At 39.1% G+C, this 20,991-nt stretch overlaps 1 protein-coding gene across 1 annotated transcript in view; it reads left to right on the top strand.

Moving 5' to 3' along the window:
• Nucleotides 1-606: 606 nt before the first annotated feature.
• The window catches only part of LOC118637632 (histidine-rich glycoprotein-like), a 52,580-nt gene continuing 32,195 nt past the window's right edge, over nt 607-20,991 (top strand). Inside the window, exon 1 of the mRNA XM_036273193.1 lies at nt 607-693. Within this exon, the coding sequence (XP_036129086.1) occupies nt 607-693 (87 nt within the window). The remainder of the gene's footprint in view (nt 694-20,991) is intronic.

The raw sequence follows: 20,991 nt of genomic DNA, 5'->3' as shown, positions 1-20,991 counted from the left end.
TTAAAGTTAAGACTTAGGAGAAAAAGGATTAAATGGACATTTTGCTAAAATTTAATTCACAGAGGACTCATTGACTCTGTCTCCAGTCCCATAATATAATTTGATTTGATATACATGGCAGTTGGAGAAATCTCCATATTGGGTCTTTGGTCAATGGGGTAATGACTATCATAGATGGGGACGGCCAAGTGGTAACCTCTGAAACTGCTCCAAACCCTGGATAAGATAACAAATTAAAAACAATATTGCATTCCCAAAAAATGGTGGAGATTAATGCCACCACCAAAGACCTACAGTATATAGGGGTATTGGTTCTTTTCATTCTCTATCATTTACATCTACACTTTGATCCCTGCAGAAAATACAGAGAGCTTGGAGGATGGTTGTAGAATATCACAGGCCTCTCAGTTGCACCTAGACTGAACCGTCATTGCTGGAACAAATTAATCAACCTTACATAAATGCCATGTAATAATTAATTTGGCAAATGCATTCTTTTTAGATTCCAATTAGATAAGGGAATCTGAAAGACTTGCATCCACATGGGTGAAAACTGTGCATTTCCAGTTTTGCCTCAAGGCCATGTGAAATCTGCCACCCTCAGTCATGACGCGTTCTGAAAAGATCTTCGATGGCCTAGGCATCTTACTGAATATCATACTAATCCATTACATACTAACTGATGACATCACGGTAATTAGACAAGACAAACTATAGGTGCTTAAGATGCTGGGAGCCTCAGAAAAACTCCTGCTGTGAAGGGAGGGAGACACATCTATGAAAATTCAGGGACCTATGACTTCAGTGTAGTCTGTAGACATCCAGTAGTCAGGGGCATGTCCTACAAAGTCAATGACAAATTGCTTCACATTTTATCCCCTACCACAGAGGGACACAGCTACTCCAGGGAATGATGAATCTGACCGAGACACTATGGCTGGTGGAAGTCAGCCAGCATGATGTGGGGTTTCTGCAGCAGGTCTCCATTTCAGTGCAAGTATCCCTGCCCCTTGGGCAACATCATCTGCCACACTCTCTGACATCAGAACTGTCAGTGGTAGCAAAAGATGCAGGGTGAAGCAAAAAAAATGCTCTAGTCGGGGAATCACACACAGACTCCTGGGTGTCCTCATTAAAGAACTGTGTGGTTTTTTATAAACCTACACTCTCTGTTACGTGGCCCTGGTGGATACAGAGTGCTGGAGCCTAGAACACTGTGTGAAAATGTGCACAGAACTGCCTATGAGGAATGGGCTCTGATGGACACACCAAGTCACAGGAGAGGACGGGCTCAGGACCAATCCACTATAGGGTGGAAACGGCACAACGTGGAGAAAGTTTGAGTAGGAGGAGACAGCACAGGTAAGCTGCATTAGCAAGTAACCCAGACCTTCTTGTTTCCAAATACAGCTGTACCAGTGATGCAGAAGACTAAAGTGCCTTCAAGAAAGAACAAAAAGAGAGGTCACCAGTTTACAGGAAAGGGGGCCATGCAGAGTAGAAGTTAGTTGGTGTATGATGTGATGTAGAGGTGGATGGAAGCATCTTAGACACTTCGGTGCCCGATGAAAATTCACTTGAAATCGATCTGAACTCTAACAGTCACTTACTCAGGTTAAGTGGAAAAAAAAATAGCCATAGATTATAATGGAGAACTAGCCACTGGAAAATTGTGGCAGTAATTGTTAAAAAGAATGTATTTTATCTAGAGAGTGAAGATGAGTAGCTGGAAATCTCATTAGGTATCATTATTTCATTAGAGACTGTCACTCCTTCTTTGATGTTTTATTCCACCAATATTGAATTATCAATATTTAATGATTTCTATTTAATATAGTCTATCACAGGAAATTTGATCTGGTACCCTCCTCTTATTTCACTGACAGAAAAGCTTATTCCAGAATCTAATGTTATAGCAAAAATATATACAAAATAGTATAGCAATCATAATGCTACCAAAGGGTTTTAGTAAGCTCACAGCTTTTATTTTCTTTAAAAGAACAGCTTTTTTCATAATGCCATTTTACACATTAGCAGCCTTTTTATCTTCCTCATCAGAGGTTACAGGGGACACGTTTGCCTATTTTATGTTTTTGTTGGGGTGACTGACTTACTCTCTCCAACTGGCTGATTGGGCGTCCCTGGCAACTTTCCTCGAGGTCAAAAGATGAACCTACAACCAATAAGCAACAGGACAAAGTTATTGGACCTACAGTCTCAACTCAGGTGCTACGTAACACATTTATAAACCAACCAGACAAAGGGATTTCAGTTGACACAGCAAAGGCACGGGAGGGCAGAAATTTGAACATAAGAGGTATCACAAGGAGAAAAAGAGAAATATTGTTTTAAAAATGTTAATCACACTCCAGGCTTGTGATATTTCTGGGACTCTGTGACCAGATTAAACAGCCGAGGTTCACTTTCCCAGGGAAGAATCCTCCGTGACTCGCTTCTTCTCCTGTTGTCATCATGGTCTGTGCATGTATGACCTGTATATTTTCATGTGTCACACTTACGATAGCACACCCAGGCTGAGCTGGAGTGGATGTTAATGCATACCTCAAGGTCTCGAATGTGTGTATCCCAGTCTTTTTTTCCCATTGAAACTGCATTATTAACTCTTCCATGGAACAGGCATCAATCAACAAGGGGCAGAATATGCGGAGCAAAAAGAGATCTCAAGGACAGTGTAGTTGAAGATCGTCATTGTGCCGAGGAAAACACCAGTGTCCCAAGAATTTCAGGCAATTGTACTGGATAGAGAACACCTGAACCTAGATCCCATTTCAGTGGTATCATCTGGCCGTCACATCCTAATCCAGAGCTGAAATCTCTCACAATGTGTCTCCATAAACAAGAGCACCTGGAAGAGCACCATCTTAGGTGAAAACGAATTTTATATTAAACCACAGACTTTACATGTTTTTGTCCGTGGCTGCTCCAGGTATTTGAGACCCTCCATTGAGAGATTTCCCCACATACGGGTTGTGCAGGGATAAGGTATATGCCTCCCTCACCAGGGAGGAAGGCATATGACCTCAGTCCCTCTGCCCATAGCCATTCACGGAAGACCTGACCGTGGCAGTGAGCAGCTCTAAGAGCCGCTCTGTTTCCCAGGGCTTCTCATCTGTCAGATACATTGAGGATAGCACCAGTTTTCCAGAAATGCAAGCAGCACATCCCCTGATATAAAGTGTCAAACGCCGTTGCAGTGGCAAAGATGAGAGGTTGTGATTGAACGCTTGCCAGTTTCCTACCTCTCAGGCCCTCCAGGTTTCTGTGAGATATCTGATGTCACTTAACAAATCTCTTCTCTGCTTCTCTGGGTGTGTGTGTGTGTGTGTGTGTGTGTGAGAGAGAGAGAGAGAGAGAGAGAGAGAGAGAGAGATAAAGATCAATGAGACAGCCCTGGCCAGTTTGGCTCAGTGGTTAGAGCGTTGGCCTGCGGTCCGGAGAGACCCGGGTTCAGTTCCCGCTAAGGGCACGTACCTTGGTTGCAGTTTGTCCCCGGCCCTGGTTGGTCATGCGGGTGGCAACCACTCGATGTGTCCCTTCATGTCGATGTTTCTCTCTCTCTCTCCCTTCCTCTCTCTCCTTCCTACTCTATCTGTACAAAAAAATGGAAAAATATCCTCTGGTGAGGATAAAAAAAAAAAAAAATCAATGAGACAAACCAAGAAGACTGTTTTTGAATGTCTACTATGAGATATGTGGCACATGTTATGGAGAATAAAAGGAATAAAGACAATTCATGACTCCTGGGAACATACACATTGCTAAATATACCAACACATAGGTAGAACATGTTAAGGGCTGTAATAATGGTGGAAAACAAACAAAAAAAATAATGTCTTCATCAGTAGACGGATGGGTAAAAAAGCTGTGGTACATATACACAATGGAGTACTATGCAGTTGTAAGAAAGAAAGATCTCTTATCCTTTGAGACAACATGGAAGGACCTGGAAAGTATTATCCTAAGGGAATTAAACCAAACAGAGAAAGACAAGTATCATATGATCTCACTTATTTGTGGATATAATGAACATAACAGTCTGAAGAACAGGGTAGTCCCAGAGAGGTGGAAGTAGGGTACACACTGATAATCCCCCAAAGAGAGGGGGGGGAGATAAACCACAGAACTGATATGCATGTATGCATGAACAATGGACATGGACAACAAAGCTGGGGACAGGGTGGGGAGGGAGGGGGAGAAGGGTGTCAATGGGGGAAAAAGGAGAAACATCTGTAATACAAATAAATAAATAAATAAACAAACAAACAAACAAACAAAATGCCATAAAAGTTTAGAGAAGGGGGGTCATATTTACACTGGTGGAGATAACTAAAATTCAATGTGGCATTCCAGTTATCTGAAACTTTTATGTTGAGTACAGACCTGCAGGCTCCATCACAGGTATCATAATACTTGGAGCTGCATTGAGACTCGGGAATTTGCATGCATGTTAAGAGTCTAGCTGATATGGATAAAGCTGGTACTCTAACTCCAGCTATTAAAAAAACAATAGATTAAAAAGTAGACTGGGAACTCAATATACAGTTTTACAAAAAGGACACACAAATGGCTAATAGGCACATGAAAAGATGCTCAATATCACTAGACAGCAGGAAAATGCAAATCAAACTCAGAATGACTATTATCAAGAAGACAAGAGATAAAAGTGTTGGCAAGGATGTGGAGAAAAGGGAACCCTTGTGCATTGAAGATGGGAATAGAAATTGGTTCAGCCACTATGGAAAGTAGGGTGGAGGTTACTCAAAAAATTAAAAATCAGTCTTCAGTATAACCTAGCAATTCCACTTTTGGGCATATACCAGAGGAAATGAAAACAAGATATTGAAGAGATATCTGCACTCTATGTTTATTGCAACATTGTGCACAATAGCCAAGATATGGAAACAATCTGAGTGTCCACAGTTGAATGATTGGATAAAGAAGGTGTGGCATATATATGCAATGGAATATTATTTGGCCATGAGAAAGAAGAAAATGCTGCCATTTGTGACAACATGGATGGAACGTAAGGGCATTATTCTAAGTGTAATAAGTCACACAGAGAAAGACAAATACTGCATACTATCACCTTTATGTGGAATCTTTAAAAAAAAAAAAAAGGCCAGACTTCCAGTCAAGATGACTGTGTAGGTAAACGCCGTATCACGTCCTCCCACAATCACATCAAAGTTACAACTAAACTACAGAACAACCATCATTCAAAACTGCCTGAAATCAAGCTGAATGGAAGTCCTACAACCACAAAATTAAAGAAAAAGCCACATTGAGACTGGTAGGAGGGGTGGAGGTGGACGGGCTGGTCCCACACCCACACGTGGTGGAAAAAAGTTAGAAGGACACCTCGGCTGGGAAGGTCCTCCCTGAGGACTGAGGGGTCCCCGTCCCCCAACAGATGCACAGCTCAGGGTTCCAGTGCCAGGAAGAGAAGTCCCCATAACTTCTGGCTGGAAAAACCAGTGAGAACTGAGGCTGAGGGAGTCTGAGGCTGCTGGAGCCCCAGGCAGCTCCTCTTAAAAGGCCCGCGCACGGACTTACATGGACTCACACCCTCCAGGCTCCAGCGTGGGGGAGGCAGCTTGAAAGGCACCAGAGACATATGGGGAAGAACTGAGCTGTTTGGCATTGGAGCGAGGGCTGGAGAGGCAGCTTTCTCCGGGACAAACATGCTATCAGAGACCTTTGTTCCTTTGGTGAGCCCTTCCCTGCGGTGGCGGACAGCCACCATATCTGGGACTCCAGCAACTTGGCTCACACTGTTTGCTTTGCCCTGGTGATTCCCTGAGGCCCTGCCCTACCGAACTTTCAGGCCCACTCAAGCTGATGCCAGTTGTTTTACCATAGGATTGGCCTGTCTTAGATCCTGCTTCAGGTTTTCCTAAATTCTTTCAAACAAGCAGCATCTGGTCTCAGCGAGCCCCATACCTCCCATTAAGTAATACATAGAAACAAACACAGGAGGCAGCCAAAATGAGGAGACAAAAAACAGGTCCCAAATGAAAGAACAGAACAAAATCCCAGGAAAAGAACTAAGCAAAATGGAGATAAACAACCTAACAGATGCAGAGCTCAAAACACTGCTTTAAGATGCTCAATAAACTTAGTGAGAACCTCAATAAACTTAGTGAGGGCCTCAACAGCATAAAAAAGAGCAGTCAGAAATGAAGGATGCACAGTCAGAAATGAAGGAGGCACTAACTGAAATAAAGAATAATTTACACAGATTCAATAGTTGAATATGTAAAGCCAAGAAGAAAACCATCAATTTGGAATATAAGGAAGCAAAAAATACCCAATCAGAACAGCAAAAATAAAAAATAATCCAAAAAAAAAAAAAAAAAATGAGGATAGAGTAAGGAGCCGCTAGGACAACTTCAAGCATACCAACATTCGCATCTTGGGGGTGCCAGAAGGAGAAGAGAGAGAACACGAAATTGAAAACCTATTTGAAACAATAATGGCAGGAGATTTCCCTAACTTGGTGAAGAACACAGACATACAAGTCCAGGAAGCACAGAGAGTCCCAAACAAGATGGACCCTAAGAGGCTCACACCAAGACACATCATCATCAAAATGCAAAAGGTTCAAGACAAAGAGAGAATCTTAAAAGCAGCAAGAGAAAAGCAGTTAGTTACCTACAAGGGAGTTCCCATAAGACTGTCAGCTGATTTCTCAAAAGAAACTTTGTAGGCCAGAAGGGAGTGGCAAGAAATATTCAGAGTGATGAAAAGCAAGAACCTACAACCAAGATTACTCTATCCTGCAAAGCTATCATTTAGAATCGATGACCATATAAACAGTTTCCCAGACAAGGAAAAGCTAAAGGAGTTCATCACCACCAAACCATTATTATATAAAATGTTGAAGGGTCTTCTCAAAGAAAAAGATAAAAAATATGAACAAACAAAATGGCAATGAATACTTATTTATTGACAATTGAATCCAGAAACAAAATGAACAGGCAAAACAGAAGCATACTCATGGATACAGAAAACATTTTGTTGGTTGCCAGATGGGAGGGAGTTGGGGGAATGGGTGAAGGGATTAAGAAGTACAAATTGGTTGTTAGACTGACAAACCTCAAAGGAAGGGAGGGTGGGGTGTGGGAAGAGATAAACCAAAGAAGTTGTATGTATATATGCATAACCAATGGACACAGGCAACAGTGTAGGAAAAGGCAGGAGGGGAGTGGGAGTTTGGAGGAGGGGGTCAATAGCGGAAAAATAAGGAACATCTATAATACATTCAACAGTAAAGATAAACTAATTTTTTTTAAAAAGGCTAAACTGGTAAAATAGAGAGTTAAAAACAGGCTGAGAAATGGAGAAATAAGAGAGATGTTATTTAAGGGCACAAACTTGTGGCTAGTAGTAAAAAAGCACTAGAGAGCTAAGGCAAAGTATAGTGCATATATAAAACAATACTGACTCATGATATTCAAACTTGTAAGAGACTAGAACTTAATTATTCCAACCACAGAAAAGAACTGATAATTATAAGATGTGACAGGGGTGGTAGTTATCACTACCGTGACATAACCATACACGGATGTATCCAAAATGTCGGACACACTAAATTAACACCATGTTATGTATTAAATATAACAAAAATATGTATAAAAAGAAAGTTTAAGATAAAAGAAATTAAATGCAAGTCATAAACATTTCAGGAAGAATATAATCCTTAGAAATCATTCTGCGCAATGTTTTCCAAGTTTTCTTGGATTACTGTGGGCTTTACTGTCCCTTTGCTTCTCTCTTTTCTGAATACTACAGGGCTTCAAGTTTTCAACTATGACATGGTATTGCCAGTCTCATGGAAACCTGGGATGACCTTAAAGCCAGGTGTTGTAAAACTGGGGAATAACCAGAACCCCAGTGGATGGGATCAGAACTGTCTAAGCAATACTGTGCTCATAACATAGCAACCACCTATCTATTTTTATATTTCTCTCTGCCTCTCTTGATGCAGCCTAAATCCTAATGATCTTCCACTGGGACAGTCCATACAGGCCATATTACGGAGAAATGAAAAACCCTCGCTTCTCAGTGGCTTGATTTGTTCAGACTTAGTGTTCACCCTTGCTGCAGGTCAAGCAGCTTGGTGAGGCCCTACCGTGCCTGAATGTCACCTTCCTCTAGAAATGCAGCTGCTAGGCTGCCACTCTATGGAATGGCACAGAGAATGCAAAGTAGTAAAACGTCCTGGTTCTCAAATTTTCTACCCATAAGGTTTTGGATTTTGATTTGCTTTGTTTGATTGTACGGGGAGAAGGTCACAGGGCAGCTCTAACTTCAGCTAGGCTGGGCCCCAGAATCCTACTATGTACTTAGAAGGAAAGAGCCAGCCTATGTGAGAACAGCCTGTCTGTGAAAAGGAATATTGCAAACACTTCTTAATTCAGCTTTCTGCCTCTAGGTTTCTCCCCCAGTATCCATTCTATAGCCCAAGGTCAAATTAGTCTACTTAAGTATGACTGAGATTGCTTTGTTCTTTCCCAGAAAACATCAAACTTTCTTTCCATATATTTAATAAAATGCAGTATCCCTGAGGCCTTTCACTCACCTCCAATCTACTATTATCTTACGAGAATCCTGTGCTTCAAGCTTTTGTGTTATGAATGCTCTTCAAAATTGGTTTTTCTTGTGTAACTCCATTTCTTTACTTACATTATCTGGAAACCTAAATTCAGCCTTAATTAGCATTGATTAAGTAGTGTTTATATGTCAGATTAATTACTTGTACAGTAATTATTTTGTTCTCATTTATTTGTCAAAGTGTAAATCTTGAGTCTTTATTTGAAAAGTTACCTCTTCCAAGAAGATTTTCCTGATATTTCCCATTAGTTGCAATATTTAGCTACTCACAATCCATAAGTCTTCGGATAAACCTTCATTTAATATAGCATATACGCTGCCTTTTATTATAAATACCTGACACAAATCGAATCTTCAAATGAAAATAGAAACTTTTGGGAGTTAGGAATTGAACTGCTTTTAAGTTACCTTCTGCTCAGCATTGTGTAAATAATAGTATTTATAAATAAATATTAAATTGCAATGTTCAGTAAATATATGTAAGAGTGCCTAGACATCAACCAACAACATATTTCACCTTGGAAATAAATTCTTTTTAAATTTTATCCTTTGGGGATTCATTATGGCACCATTACAGGCTGAAAATTTTCTGCTATAATCAAACATGTGAGGTAGTACATATAATTCCGAACAGACACACAGACTCATACACAGAGTACCCCTAACAAAAGAATGTATAATTCTTTTTGTTGGGGCTTTTTAGTTTGCATTTGTTGGGCGCAATATAGAACTGAGGGTATAGTTAGTGTAGCTCTTCCGAGTTTGGTGAGTAGGACTCTCCTTTGCAACCTATCAGAATAATTCTTCATTTGTGTCCAAAATACTCATTGGCTACACTGATGACAAACGGAAAAGATAGGATGATTGACTCCCAGATGGGAAATCATTTCAACTTGGAGTCATACTTATTTATGACATGCAGGCTGGAACATAAAGCAAAAATGGCCACAGAGGGTGTAATTTCACTGCCTATAAAAAACTATTCTGACCCCAGGCCAGTTTGGCTCAGCGGTTAGAGCATCGGCCTGCAAACCAGAGAGTCCGGGTTCAGTTCTCACTAAGGGCAACGTACCGCAGTTGCAGTCTGTCCCTGGCCCCAGTTGGGGTTGTGTGCATGTGACAACCAGTCGATGTGTCTCTCTCACCTCAATGTTTCTTTCTTTCTCTTCCTCCCTCTCTCCTTCCCACTCTATCTGAAGATAAATGCAAAAATGTCTTTGGGTGAGGATTAAAAACAAACAAACGACTACTCTGATTTTTTGAGGGTTACATTTTTCCCTTGGTGTATTTTAGGGTTACTTCACTGCTTACCAGGCTTTCAGCAGCTCATTCAAAGTGCTTGCATTTCCCTCCGTCCAGCACCTGCTACTGAGGCTATTACTGGCAGTAGTAGTCAGATTAATGTAGAAGCTTTCCATGTGTACTAGAACAATGAGCTTCCCAGTCTGAGGGTCACGCTATTCTTGACCTGATGGTGTGATTTGCATTTTCTCCCTAAAATGAGATCTGTGTTTACAGAAGAAGTGTTCTTCACTTTCTGTTGAATAGAGCAATTCCGTCAAGAAGACTGGGATAACATCTCAGACCTCACGCAAAATGTTAAATTCTCTTAAGAAATAGTGTTGTATTTGGATATATTATTTTGTAGTATTATCCTAATAAGTGAATTAATAATGATTTGTTTTACACCATATGGATAAGCTTACATATAGAAACTATGATAATCCAATTATGCAGCATCCTCATGGGTAAGCAATGATCACTACCAAGCCAAGAACCGCTGTGCTTGAATCAGAGCTGATGCGATGCTTAGAGATGAGATAAAACAGGGAGAAACATACTGTCAGGGGTGTGAGCATCACTCACACACACACACACACACTCCTTTTCTCTCTTTATCTACATTGAATTTGTCTTGACTCTGGGTTTAGGGGTGGCTGTCTGTCCCAACCTGGTCTTCTGACTTGTATATATTGGGATGGAGAAAAAAATATGCTGATCCTCTCTGGGGATGGAAAATATAAGATGTCAAATTTAATATTTCCCTGTGTTTCCAACCAGGTTAACTAAGCCAGCAAGCTGTGAGAAAGAAAGAAACCCACAAACAAAGAAAAAGCAAAGATAAGAAACATCTGAAGTGCTGGATCCCCTTGTTCTCAAGGATTAGCTGTGCCCTTTCTTTCACATGCTTTGTAAGCTAGTCTATGAATTACATGAGCTAATAAATGAACCTTTGTCAAGCTAGCTTTTTAAAGACCATTTACTCACAAAGAGGAGCTTTTGCACAAAGCAAAACAGTAAGATTGGAAAAAGCTGGATGGGACTGGGAGCTGAAGATACAGAACTGGTTTGGCCCTGAATATTAGAGACTCAACTAGGCTAAATGGACTATAATACAATACAGTAGGGAGAAAGGGTAGTGTGATGGTTTGCATTATTGTTTAATGATAGTTCTCCTCCCTTTGTGAATAAGCTCTTGCTCTCTCACCTATTGCTTCAGCCAGTGGAATATGTCATGACCACAGATTTTGACTTACCCTCTTCTGTTCCTTGTATCCGTAAAGAGAAGGTTGTGCATTCTACTGGTCCAGGATGATGTGGAAAACAAGTGGAGCTGACCTGAATTCACCCTACAAAATAAAGCAGAGCCACCCCAACCAATAAACAGGCCATTAGTGAGGTCATTGTAAGCTACTAAATTGGGGGCTGGTTGGTTACACAGCACTTATTTTGGTAATAGCTAACTGATAAACATTGAGTGATTAGTCATAGCAATGAAAGGCAAAACAAGTACAAGAATGAAGGTGAAACCAAGAAGGTGAGTATGAGAAACAAGACAGAATTGCAAATATAAAAGCAAATGAGACAAGTTGAAATATAACAATAGAGAGGAAGAAACGGTCAATAGAAGAGGCAGGCAGATTATGATGTACAGAAAAGAAAGACAGTATGGGATATGTAATAGACATAATAGGATTATATTAGTAGAGAAAAAAGTGGGAGTCGAAGATAGTGCTTAGAGAAGGATCGTGAGACAGGTTAAAAATACTTTAGAAACAGCATACATAAAATGCAGAAATGAAGGGATATGGGAAACAACACAGTAAGAGAAAAGCAAGAGAGGAAAATCTGGGCAGATGAGTTTGATTGCAATTACCTAGTTTTATTTTTTACTTGTTAGGATTTTGACAAATAAAATTATCTTCAACTCACACCTGAAGGTTTTCTGAATTTTTCCATTCAAACAAAATAGGCTAAACAATAATATAATGTATAGATTTTCTTGAGAATACTAAAGACATTGACATGATAGTGTCATGATTATGTAAACATGTTAAAATTTCAAAATTTCACCTTGCAAATGAGATTTTTCTCTACTGAAGATATTTTCCCATATTAAAAAACAGAATGGAGGAAGTGAGGAAGGAAGAGGAAGAAACCAAGTCCATACTGGTCTATGGTCAAAGAAAATTCATAGTGACTCAGAGTCACCGGTATTGACTTATTAGACTCATCTCTGTGAAGAGTAGAGAAGCTTATAATATTCTCATTTCTGCCTTAATAAGAATCCATTAAGTGCTTAGTCCTTAGGAAACTGTTTGGGGAAAAGTAATCAGTGAAAAGCTGCTCCCAGTTGGATGGACAAGAATGTGTCCATGAGGTTTGCAACAGTAGTGATTTTAACCCAGAAAACAAAATTGGACTCCTAGCACGCATTGACCATCACTCTGAATGCATGAGGCTCTAAGCAAAGTTTAAGTATCTTGCTTCTCACAGAATAAAAAATATGGGATAAGAATTGTTGAGCCAAAGTGTTGAAAAACCTAGCAACATTACACCTTGAAGGAATCATGTCCCAAACTAGAAGGGAAGTCCGGTGAAATAGCTCTTTGGGTCTCTGAATCACCACCTATGCTACTTTTCTTATCAAAATTTGTTAAAAAGTGCTCTGTCATGTAAACCATATAAATGGTATAAGAGAACTGAAAGAGAATATAAATTATGTATTTTCTGTAAAATTATGTTATACATCAATTATATTTTCAGATTCTTTAAGAAAATAATTGAGAATATACAATAGATTATGGAGACTGAAAATGGAGGCAGAGTGAATGGAAGCTACACAGACCATCTCCCAGGACCAAATTGGAATTACAATGAAAATAAAGACAAATCGTCAGGAAAAGACAACCAAAATCAGCTTGGAGGACCATATAACCAGGGACACTGACTCAATCCTGGTAGGCTTTTGAAGATGTGAGAGGGGGCCGGGAGCCCACTGTCCTCAGTGGCCTTGGCTGGGAGCTGTGGCCTCACCTGGGAGCTGTGGCCTTGACTGGGACCTGTGGCCTTGGCTGGGACCTGCGCCCTCGGCTGGGAGCTGCCTCAGCCTCAGCCAGGAGCAACTGTCGTAGCTGGGAGCTGCACCCTCGGGTTAAAGTCCCAAGCGGCTCCACAGCGCAGAGCAGGGACAGAGGCTAAATTAGCAGCATCCACTCACCTTGGGCTCTGGCAGAGGGAGGGAAGACTGGACTGGAACTGTGTGGGGACACTTGGGATTTGGAGGGTGCTCAGAGCTTTTGCTGAGTTGCAGCCATGCAGGACTGTGGCTATCTGACTCCTTCCAGGGCCCTGGGGATAGGCGGTGGCCCCTCCCTCGGAGATTCAACCCCACCTGGTGGCCATTGAAATGCTAATTGAGGATCATTAACAATCAGCATCTGCCCCACCCTTGGGAAATCCTCTTACACTGAGCACCTGAGGGAGTTTTTCATTCAACTCAGAAACCATGGTTCTTCAGGTGACCACGACTAATAGCATCCAGGCAAAAAAGCTAGAGGATAACTACCAGTTCCTGGGCTAGCAACTGTAACCAGGAAAGTAAGACTTGACAATGGTGTTTAACGAGGGTCCTCCCTGCCTCATCCAAACCCAGGAGAGGGAGCCACAAACAGCAGAACACCAACACCCACAGGAAAAATTAGGCAGGCTCCAAAGCCCACTATGATAGCCAAAATGGTAAATACAGAAACAAAAGCCAAATGAAAGAACATGAGACCTCTACCGAAGATGAGATAAATGAGGTGCAGTTAAGCAAGTTAACAGAACTAGAATTCAGACCCATGATCTTGAGGAACCTCAACAGCATGTGTAAGGACATGAGCACCATGAATAAAGACATAGAAATGTTGAAAATCAACCAGTTGGAAATTAAAAACGACCATGAAGAAATGAAGAATGACATATCAGAAATAAAAAACACATTGGAAAGTCTAAATAGCAGAGTAGAGGAAGCTGAGGTCCAGATCAGTGAATTAGAAGATAGGGTAGAAAAAAATCAACCAATCAGAAAACCGAAAGGAAAAAATACTTAAAAAACAGGAAAACACCTTAAGAGAACTGTGGGACACCTGGAAACATAATAATATTCGCATCATCTGGGTCCCCGAAGAAGAAGAAAATAAGCAAGGGTTAGAGAATATATTTGAAGAAATAGTGACAGAAAACTTCCCTAATTTGGTGAAGGATGAAGGCATTCGAGTTCAAGAAATACAGAGGTCCCCAAGTAAGAAGAACCCAAACAGGCCCACACCAAGACATATAGTAATTAAAGTGCAAAAATTAAAGACAAAAAAAAGAATCCTGAAAGCAGCAAGAGAGAAGGAACAGGTTACCTACAAAGGAAACCCCTTAAGGCTCTCAGCTGACTTCTCAACAGAAACACTACAGGCCAGAAGGTATGAGGTAATGAAGGTCCTGAAAAACAAGGATCTGAATCCAAGACTACTCTACCCAGCAAGGCTATCATTCAAAATAGAAGGTCAAATAAAGAGCTTCCCAGACCAAAAAAAAAAAGGCTAAGAAAATACTTTAGCACCAAACCAGCACTGCAAGAAATGTTGAAATGACTTCTGTAATTAGCAGGAAAAATAGGAAGAAAAATATAACCACACTAAACAAAAAATGGCAATAAATAAGTACATATAGATAATCACCTTAAATGTAAATGGATTGAGTGTTCCAATAAAAAGACACAGAGTAGCTGATTGGATAAGAAAGCATGACTCATCTATATGATGTTTACAAGAGACCCACCTCACAACAAAAGACTCGCATAGGTTGAAAGTGAAGGGATGGAAAAAAAATCTTCCAAACAAACAAAAAGGAAAAAAAAGTTGGGTAGCAATACTCATATCTGATAAAATAGATTTCAAAATGAAGGCCATAACTAGAGACAAAGAAGGCCACCACATAATATTGAAAGGATCTATCCAACAGGAAGATATAACCTTGATAAACATATATGCACCCAATATAGGAGCACCAAAATATATGAAAAATCTTCTGGAGGACTTCAAAGGAGAAGTCAATAGCAATACAATCATAGCAGGGACTTTAACACCCCACTGACATCACTGGATAGATCCTCTAGATAAAATTTTAGCAAGGAAACAGAGACTCTAAATGAAGCACTAGACCAAATGGATTTAATAGATATCTACAGAGAATTACACCACAAAACTACAGGATTCACATTCTTCTCAAGTGTACATGGGATATTCTCAAAGATAGACCACATGTTATGACACAAACTAAGTCTCTACAAATTCAAGAAGACGGAAATCATATCAAGCATGTTCTTAGATCACAATGGCATGAAACTAGAAATCAATTGCAACAAGAACATGCAGAGACATTTGAACACATGGAAGCTAAATAGCATGTTATTAAACAGTGAATGGGTTACTGAGGAGATTAAGGAAGAAATTAAAAACTTACTGGAAACCAATGAAAATAAACTCACAACAACACAAAATCTATGGGATGCAGCGAAAGCAGTTCTGAGAGGGAAGTTCACAGCACTACAGGCCTACCTCAAAAAACAAACAAACAAAAATCTCTAGTAGACTATCAAACCTCACAACTTAAAGAACTAGAGAACAAACAAAAAGAAAACCCCAGAGCAAGTAGAAGGAAGGAAATAGTAAAGATCAGAGCAGAAATAAATGACATAGAGTCCAAGAAAACAATTCAAAGGATCAATGAAACAGCTGTTTTTTCAAAAAGATAGACAAGATTGATGGACTCTTAGCTAGACTCACCAAGAAACAAAGAGAGAGAACACAAATGCATAAAATCAGAAATGAAAGAGAAGAAGTAACAACTGACACTAGAGAAATACAAAAGATCGTTAACAACTTCTATGAACAATTATATAACAACAAATTAGACAATCTAAGCAAAATGGACAAATTTCTAGAAACACATAGTCTCCCAAAACTGGACCAGGAAGAGATAGAAAATGAACAGACCAGTAACAACAGAAGAAATTGAAGATGTAATCAAGACTTTCCCAGCAAACAAAAGCCCAGGCCCGGATGGCTTCACGGGGAGTTTTACCGAACATTCAAAGAAGAACTAACACCCATTCTCTTCAAACTATCTCAAAAAATTCAAGAAGAAGGCAGACTTCCAAACTCTTTTTATGAAGCCAGCATAATTCTAATTCCAAAACCAGAAAAAAGACACTACAAAGAAAGAAAACTACAGACCAATATTCCTGATGAACATAGATACCAAAATCCTGAACAAAATACTAGCAAATCAGATCCAGCAATACACCAAAAAAGTTAATCACCATGACCAAGTGGGATTCATCCCAGGGATACAAGGCTAGTACAATATTCGCAAATCAATAAACATGATATACCACATAAATAAAATGAATAATAAAAAACACATGATCATATCAATAGATGCCGAAAAAGCCTTTGACAAAATCCAGCATCCATTTCTGATAAAAACACTCAGCAATGTGGGAATAGAGGGATCATATCTTGACATAATAAAGGCCATATATGACAGACCTACAGCCAACATCATACTCAATGGGCAAAAACTAAAGGCATTTCCCTTAAGAACAGGAACAAGGCAAGGATGCCCACTTTTGCCACTCTTATTTAACATAGTACTGGAAGTCTTAGCCACAGGAATCAGACAGGAAGAAAAAATAAAAGGGATCCAAATTGAAAAGGAGGAAGTGAAACTGTCATTATTCACAGATGACATGATACTATACATAGAAAACCCCAAAGACTGCATCAAAACTTTACTAGATTTAATAAATTAATTTGCAAAAGTAGCAGGATACAAAATTAACATCAAGAAATCGATGGCATTCTTATACACCAATGATGAACTCACAGAAAGAGAAAGTAAGAAAACAATCCCATTTACCATTTCAGCAAAAAAATTAAGATACCTAGGAATAAACTTAAGCAAAGAAATAAAGGACCTATTTACAGAAAACTACAGTTTATTCAAAAAAGAAATTGAGGAAGATATAAAAAAGTGGAAGCACATACCCTGTTCATGGATTGGAATAATTAACATCATTAAAATGTCCATACTACCCAAAGCAATCTACAGATTCAATGCAATCCTCAAATACCAACAGCATATTGCACAGAATTTAGAACAAATACTTCAAAAGTTCATATAGAACCAAAAGGGCCTCGAATAGCCACAGCAATCTTGAAAGAGAACAAAGTTGGAGGCATCACATTATCAGATTTCAGGTTATACTACAAAGCCAATGTAATCAAAACAGCCTGGCACTGGCACAAGAACAAGCATATAGACCAGTGGAACAGAACAGAGAACCCAGAAATGGACCCAAGACAATATGCTCAATTAATATTTGACAAAGGTGTCAAGAACATACAGTGGAGTAAAGACAGCCTCTTTAATAAATGGTGTTGGGAAAATTGGACAGCTACATGCAAAAACAATAAAACTAGACCACAACTTACACCATACACATGAATAAACTCAAAATGGATAAAAGACTTAAATGTGACTCATGAATCCATAAAAATCCTAGAAGATACTGTAGGCAACCAAATTTCAGACATCATACACAGGAGAATTTTCACTGATACATCAACTAAGGCAATAGAAACAAAGGAGAAAATGAACACATGGGACTACATCAAACTCAAAAGCTTCTGCACAGCAAAAGATACAATCATCAAAACGGAAAGGCTACCCACTGTATGGGAGAGCAAAATTGCCAATGATATATCAGATAAGGGTTTAATTTTCAATATATATAGAGTGTTCATACAACTCCACAAAAGGAAGACAAAGAACTCAATTAAAAAATGGGCAGAGGAACTAAATAGACACCTCTCCAAACAGGACATACAAATGGCTAAGAGACATATGAAGAAATGCTCAACATCACTAATCATCAGAGAGATGCAAATTAAAACAACAATGAGGTATCACCTCACACCTGTCAGAATGGCCACCGTCAACAAATCATCGAAAAACAAGTGTTGGCGAGGGTGTGGAGAAAAGGGGACTCTAGTACACTGCTGGTGGGAATGCAGACTGGTGCAGCCACTATGGAAAACACTGTGGTGTTACCTCAAAAAATTTAAAATTGAACTTCCATTTGACCCAGTGATCCCACTTCTAGGAATATACCCTAAGAAGCCTGAAACACCAATCAGAAAGAATATATGTAGCCCCATGTTTGTAGCAGCACTATTTACAATAGCTAACATCTGGAAACAGCCCAAGTGTCCACTAGTAGACGAATGGATAAAAAAGCAGTGGTACATATACAAAGTGGAGTACTAGGCAGCTGTAAGAAAGAAAGATCTCTTATCCTTTGAGACTACATGAAGGGACCTGGAAAGTATTATCCTAAGCAAACAAGCCAAACAAAGAAAGACAAGTAACATATGATCTCACTTATTTGTGGAATATAATGAACATAACAGTCTGAGGAATGGGGTATTCCCAGAGATGTGGAAGTGGGGTACAGACTGACAATCCCCAGAAGAGGTGGTGGTGGTGGAGAGATAAACCACAGAACCTATATGCATGTATGCATGAAAAATGGTCATGGACAACAAAGCTGGGGACAGGGCAGAGAGGGAGAGGGAGGGGGATTCAGTGGGGGGAAAAGGAGAAATATCTATAACCAAAATAAATAAATTAATTTAAAAAAAGAAAATAATTAAATATTTTGATATTAAATATCAAAGAGTTTAACATATGGACACTATAAAGATGAGTTTTTTTCCTCTACTTAATTTGAGAAATATTGCATTACACTTTTTTTAAAAAACAATCTCAAGAGTAAAACCCAAAGATTTTCATAGAAAATTGTAGAACATATATTTTGATAAAATACTTTTCCTCCATTAAAATGTATAAATTGGAGCTTTGTTTTGTTAAAAATTTATGTTTTAGGAGAAACTTTCATAGCCATCACTGTGCATAATACTGCAATTAAGTCGTAAACATATAGCATGTTATGGTTGTCAGTCCTGCTCATAGAGATCAGTCACAAATTATTAAACTTTATTGTATACAATTCAAGTAGCATTCTGGATATTAATATTTTACTTGGTAATAAAACAAATACGGAGAAATTCAAAATCAGTTTAGTAGACACACAATAGTTATTCTGGGACTAAAAAATGTCACCATTAACTGATGTATTCATATGGATAATAAAAAATCCAAAAAGAGAATAAATAATCCCTAAGTCAAACTGTGATAGGAAAATAGAAAATTTAGCCAATCTCAATGCTATTTAAAATAACATAAAAATTCCTCATTGGTCAAATGAAAGCAAAACTTACAACACTTCTCTAATTAAAATGCAAAAATCTTCAAGTAATAGTTTAATATATTATTGAAATATTTTTGCTTTAATGCCCACAATTACTATTCACAGATATTTTGACAGCTATGACTAATTGTAGCTATTTTATATTTGTATAGTAAGAGGTCTGTGTTAGTCAAGATTTTGATCAATGTCAGAATGCAAATGTGTTGCATTTCTTCTCGGTCAGTGGGTATGTAATTTCTAAAGGAATTAAAGTGCCTACAATAAAAATAATCCTTAAGTGAGAGAGATTCTGATATATAAAAAAATGTGAGAGATGTTCTTCATACATCCTGTCGTGTTGATTTGGCCTTCTCTGTTGACGTGCATTTGAGTCCTAAAGAGAGATGCTTAAAATTAAAACTGAATTAATTGCTTCTTTTCACATAACAATCTTTGATATGTCAGGTCTAGAAAACAGCAATATTGTGTGATCAACACAGAGAATATGTTACAATCAGGGTGCCAGGAACACTAATGTGAGCCAGCTCTGTGAGCCACAGATGTTAACACTGTTGTGGTGATAATGAAATAGTCAATGCTCACAGAGGCATCAATACTCAGTGCCCTGGGGCATTTATCAGACCATAGTAGGAGTGATCATTATCACACAATTAAAATTCTTATAATCTTAGCAGATGGTGGAGACGTGAAGACTTGTTTCTGAGCATTCAGGAAACATTCCCCAGAGGGTTAGGTAGATATGTGTGGGAGGGATGTGAAGTCAGGTGCATCAATGACTATGATAAGCCTGAGATTTTACACCATTTCTAAGCTAACAAACTAGTTATTGTCTTCATTTCATCAGGAGAGATGGATACTACTATTTCCACACTTACTTGATCCTTTGAGCTGAGATAACTGTATTAATTATTATCTGAACCAAGACACCTTTGAGAGTAAAAAGGGTGATACTATAATTATCTAAGCAAAGAAGTATAAACAGATGGGACATTCCCTGAAAATTTGCAACGTATGTTTACCCTATGTATACCTTATACTAAAGGAACAGAAACTCACTATCCCAACATTCTTATATGAATGTTTTGTGAAGCTTGTAATGGGTAAATGTGGATTTTGTGCCTATTCTGAGACAATCACTATAGCTGAGAGGATGGAGTGTTCTCTTGAATGCTGTACCTTTCTCGCAGCATGTCACCTCCTTCTGATTAAGAAGACCCATCATGCCAGCTCTGTGGTTGAGCATCCATCCGTGCACCAAGAAGTCACTGGTTCGATTCCCAGTCGGGCACATGTCCATGTTGTGGGCCTGATCCCCAGTGGGGTTCATGCAGAAGGATGTTTCTATCTCTCTCTTTCTCCCTCTCCTTTCCTCTCTCTCGTGTCAATAAAAGAAAAGAAAAAGAAAAAAAAAGAAGACACATCACCTCTTACATTCTAGTTTGGTAGAACCTGTTCCTGGCTCTGTTCTTGAAAGTTGATTCTTATACATAGGGAAGAACATTTATAATACAAACTTCCTCATGGGAGAACATGTAATTATTATAAAAGACAATTCTTACCAACAGTGAGAATAAACAGGATTAAAGTGTCAAAGGACTCCTTTCTCTCTCTTACTGAACATGCATGTGCATGCGCGCGCACACACACACACACACACACACACACACACATACTTGTATTGGGTCTCTTGAGTTCAAACCTTAGTT

Source organism: Molossus molossus, unplaced genomic scaffold, assembly GCF_014108415.1.
Source record: "Molossus molossus isolate mMolMol1 unplaced genomic scaffold, mMolMol1.p scaffold_m16_p_20, whole genome shotgun sequence".
NCBI classification, from domain to species: Eukaryota; Metazoa; Chordata; class Mammalia; order Chiroptera; family Molossidae; genus Molossus; species Molossus molossus.
This window is presented reverse-complemented; position numbering and strand designations above follow the sequence as displayed.